Consider the following 4,525-nt stretch of genomic DNA (forward strand, 5'->3'; position numbering starts at 1 on the left):
GCAGCAGCAGCAGCAGCAGCAGTTAGTGTACGTCATGCAGCAGCAGCACCAAAGCTGAAACACTGCTGCTGCAGCGGCAAAGCCGCAGCAAAACGACGCAGCAACAACACAGCAGCAACTGACACAGCAACAAACAAGAGAAGCGGCAGCAGCAAAGTGCAACAGCAGCCAGCACGCTCTGCTGCTGCTGCTGCTGCTCCTGCTGCTGCTCCTGCTGCTGCTGGTCCTTTCCGTACACGCCAGGCAGCACCTAACAGCAGCAGCAGCTACCGCTGCAGCTGATGCAGCAACTACACCAGCCAACAGCGCCACCACCACGAGTCACCAGCAGCAGCAGCAGCAGCAGCAGCAGCAGCAAAGTGGCCTTACTGCACGTCAAGGAAGTGGTTGTAGAGCTGCTGGTAAGACTTCGGGAGGACAGTGAGACACGGAGAGTGCTGCAGCGCGAAGACCGCCAGGCAGCAGTTGCTGCTGCTGCTGCTGCTGCTGGAGCGCTGCCAGAGCAGCAGCGGCTTTGCTGCAGTGACCTGCAGCAGCTGCTCGAAGTCCAGGGGAAGCATTCGGCGAGTGAGGGGCTGGAAGTAAAAAGAATGAGCTCTGAAGAGTTCAAGTAATTCTTCCTTTTGCTGCTGCGCTGCTTTCGAGGGGCTCTGCTGCTCCTGCAGCTGCTGCAGCTGCTGCAGCAGCTGCAGCAGCTGCTCGTGCGTGTTCTTCTCGCAAACCACTACGGGGCAGAGGCAGCTGCCAGCAACCAGCGACGGGGGCTGTGCTGCCATTGCATGCACCATCTGCAGCAGCAGCAGCAGCAACAGCAGTCGCAGCAGCAGTAGCAACAGCAGCAGTAGCAGCAACAGCAGCAGGAGTGGCAGCAGCAGCAAGGCCTGAGGGTCCCCGTAAAGCATGTGTGTGAAATGTGTGTGTGCATGCATCTGCTTCGAAAAGCCCTGCCCCGGAGCTTCTGAGGGTTTAGGGTTTAGGGTTTAAGGTCTAGGGTTTAGGATTTGAAGCCTAGGGTTTAGGGCTTAGGGTTTGACTCGCTTGCAGCTCGTCCAAAACATTCGCAAGGGCCTCTGTCTCCTTTGTTGCTTCCTCCTCTTCAGTTTCGTCTTCCTGTGGCGCATGCAAGCAGCAGCAGCAGCATCAACTGCAGCAGCAGCAGGTGCTGCAGCAGCGGCAACTGCAGCGGCAACAGCAGCTTCTGCAGCAAAACCAGCAGTAGCGGCCGCCGCAGCAGCTAAACTAAGGTGCGTAGCAGCGCCGCCAGCAGCAGCAGCAACACCAGTGGCAAAGGCAGCAGCTCAACCGCCTGCAGCAGCAGCAAGATCAGCAGCAGCAGCAGCAAGACCACCGACAGCAGCAGCGATAGCAGCGAGATAACCCAACAATGGTAGCAGCAGCAGCAGCAGCAAAATAACCAGCAGGGCAGCGAGCAGCAGCAAGATGACCAGCACTGGCAGCGACAGCACTGGCAAGATATGCAGTAGCTGCAGCAGTACCAACAAGACCAGCAGCAGCAGCAGCAGCAGCAGCAGCAGCAAGGACGTACTCCCCCGAAGAGGAAGGCCTCGAGAGAAGAGGGCAGCGGCAAAGTCTCGAGGAGACAGTCGCATTGAGCATCTGCTGCATAGGGCTTGAGAGACGCCAGCAGCTCATCCAGCGTACCAGCAGCAGCAGCAGCAGCAGCAGAATCTGCTGCTGCTGCTGCAGGCGGACTCCTCAGGTAGCCAGAAGGCAGCACGGGACACGAAAGGTCTCCAAAGGCACTCATCGAATCCGCGTTTTCAAAAGGCAATTCGCTGCAGCACACGCATGCAAACCTGCTGCTGCTGCTGCTGTTGCTGCTGCTGCTGCCGTTGTTGCTGCTGCTGCTGGTTGTTTTGTGTTTCTCTTCTTGCTGCCGGCCAGGGCCTCTCCCGTGCTCGTTTGCTTCTTAATTATTTATTTAATTTATTTGAATTTAATTAATTTGAATTAATTAAATTAATTTAAATTAATTTATTCATTTACTTTTTAACTTAACTTGTTTGATTATCTTCAACTGCATCTCTGGAGCACAAGGAGCTCCCCGTCTCAAACAAAAAAGATGTAATTAGTTTGCTCAATTAACTAATTAATTATTTGATTAATTCAAAGAAATAAATAAAGAAATAAATAAATAAATAAATAATTCTTACTGCTGCGGGTCAATTGCGCGCAGCAGCAAATGGACTTTCTTCAGCCACGGGACCAATCCAGCAGCAGCAACTTTCAGCAGCACTCCATTTCTTTCTTCTTCTGTCAAAGCTCCTTCGCTGCTGCTGCTGCTGCAGCTGCTGCTGCTGCTGCTGCTGCTGCCTGCTGCTGCGGGCGCGAGGCCCTCCATCAGCGGGTAGGGGGGCGCAATGGCGTCGAGTTGAGCTGTCGATACACCTGGAGTGCATGCAGCCCCAAAACCCCACATTTGTTTTCTCGTTTTTTGCTAAATAAAATCATTTTTACGCATTTCTTTTTGTTTGCTGCTTAGCTGCTGCACTATTTGCTGCTTGCTGCTGCAGTATTTGCTGCTGCTGCTGCCGCTGCTGTTTGCTCTTTTAATTGCTTCCAGAAGTGCCTTCTTATTGCGCAATAAAACCCAAGTTGAATTTAAAATCATAAAATGTAAATAAATGTATTTAATATATTTTCAATTTAACTTATTATATTTGTATTTATATTTATATTCATATTTTATACCTATAATTATACTTTCTCAATTTAATTTATGATATTTACATTTATATTCATACTTATATATTTATATTTATATTTTTACTTTTATTATATATTTATATTTTTTCAATTTATTATATTTGCATTTATCATTTATATTTTATTCATTTATAATGAAGCAGACATTGCAAGTGTACGTACACCCCATGCACAAAGTTGCAAATATACAAAATAAACAAATGTAAATAAAAACAAATAAATACAAATAAATATAAACAAATATAAATAGATATAAATAAATATAATAAATATAAATAAATATAAATATAAATAAATACAAGTATATAAACTTCTATAATACTAATTGTGCAGCTTCAAGCAAAATCTGCAAATATATTTATGTAGTTGCACGGAAATTCGTGCAGCAGCAGCAGCAGCAGCAGCAACGGGCGCCGGGTGTATGTACAGCAGAGCTGCGTATACACCTGAGAGTCCTTCAATGGTCAGGGGCTGCCTTCTTTTGCCTCCTTCTTTTTCAGCAATTGCATGCGCTTCCTGCTGCTCCTTTGCTGCAGCAACCTGCAGCAAATACGTCTCCACCCCCCTGATGCCCCTGCTGCTGCTGCTGCTGCTGCTGCTGCAGCTGCTGCTGCTGCCGCCCTCGCCGCTGCTGCCGCCGCTGCTGCTGCCGCTGCTGCCGCCCCCGCTGCTGCTGCTGCTGCTGCTGCTGCTGCTGGGCCTGATGCGAAGTGCTGCTGCTCCCAGCTGCAGCCGCCGCTGCGGGTGCGGCAGCCTTTTGGCCAGCAGCCGCAAGTCATCTGTACATACACCCTGCATGCTGCGGCCCCGAAGGGCAGCAAGAGCTTTGCTGTCGTCTTCAGCAGCAAGTTTTTCTGCTGCTGCTGCTGCTCGCCACGCCCGCACCCGCGAGAACGCATGCACCCACTCCTCCCCTGCTGCTGCTGCTGCTGCTGCTGCGGGCGCGCCCAGGGAGGGGGAAGCTGCTGCAGGCCCACGCAGCGAGCTTCCTGGGGACCCTCCTGCTGCTGCTGCTGCTGCTGCTGCTGCGCCTGTGGGGCCGCTGTACTCCATTTGGGACTCGCCGTCGCTGGTGAAGCTGTCGCTGCGGCGGGCGGCGTCCCCGTGCTGCTGCTGCTGCTGCAGCTGCCGCAAGTGCTGCTGCAGCAGCTGCAGGTGCCGGTGCTGCAGCTGCTGCTGCTGCTGCTGCTGCTGACGCGGGCTCTGACGTTCCTCAGCAGAATCGTAGCCCCACCTGCTTGTGCTGCTGCTGCGGCTTTGGCCTGCTGCGCTGCGCTGCTGCGCCAGCAGTGCCTGCTGCTGCTGCTGCTGCTGCTGCTGCTGCAGGTTTTGCTGCTGCAGCTGCTGCAGTTCTGCGACGAGCTGCTGAACACGCCTAGAGTCTCGTGCTTCTGCTGCTCCGAAGATGTCCCTGCTGCTGCTGCTGCTGCTGGCTGCCTGGCTTTCAGCTGCTGCAGCTCTCGCTGCTGCATAGGTGGCTTCAGTTATCTGGGCCCGCGCTGCTGCTGTCTCCGGATCAGGCGTAGCGGCTGCTGCTGCTGCTGCAGTCGCTGCTGCTGCTGCTGCTGCCACAGTAGCAGCGCGCTCTGCTGCTTCGGCGGCCTGGCGGAGGGCAGCAGCAACAGGACTGTCAGCAGCAGCAGCAGCAGCAGCACTCCCGGGACTTGAAGATTCTTCTACAAGTTCTCTTCCGACTCTTTGTCTTTTTGCTTCCGCGTGGTGGCGAGAGGCGGACTCGCGCTGTTGCCGCTGCCTGTTGCTGCTGCTGCTGCGCTGCTGCTGCTGCTGGTCTGCAGCA

The 4,525-nt window shown here is 53.1% G+C and overlaps 1 protein-coding gene across 1 annotated transcript in view; it reads right to left on the reverse strand.

The window, feature by feature from the left end:
• The window catches only part of ETH_00001010 (uncharacterized protein), a gene marked incomplete at both ends in the record, with an annotated part of 5,304 nt that extends 1,524 nt beyond the window's left edge, over positions 1-3,780 (reverse strand). Inside the window, 5 exons of the mRNA XM_013377584.1 lie at positions 370-788; positions 1,039-1,110; positions 1,547-1,796; positions 2,175-2,409; positions 3,174-3,780. Coding sequence (XP_013233038.1) covers positions 370-788; positions 1,039-1,110; positions 1,547-1,796; positions 2,175-2,409; positions 3,174-3,780 — 1,583 coding nt within the window. The remainder of the gene's footprint in view (positions 1-369; positions 789-1,038; positions 1,111-1,546; positions 1,797-2,174; positions 2,410-3,173) is intronic.
• Positions 3,781-4,525: the final 745 nt, after the last annotated feature.

Source organism: Eimeria tenella, genomic scaffold, assembly GCF_000499545.2.
Source record: "Eimeria tenella Houghton genomic scaffold, Eth_scaff559, whole genome shotgun sequence".
Lineage (NCBI taxonomy): Eukaryota > Apicomplexa > Conoidasida > Eucoccidiorida > Eimeriidae > Eimeria > Eimeria tenella.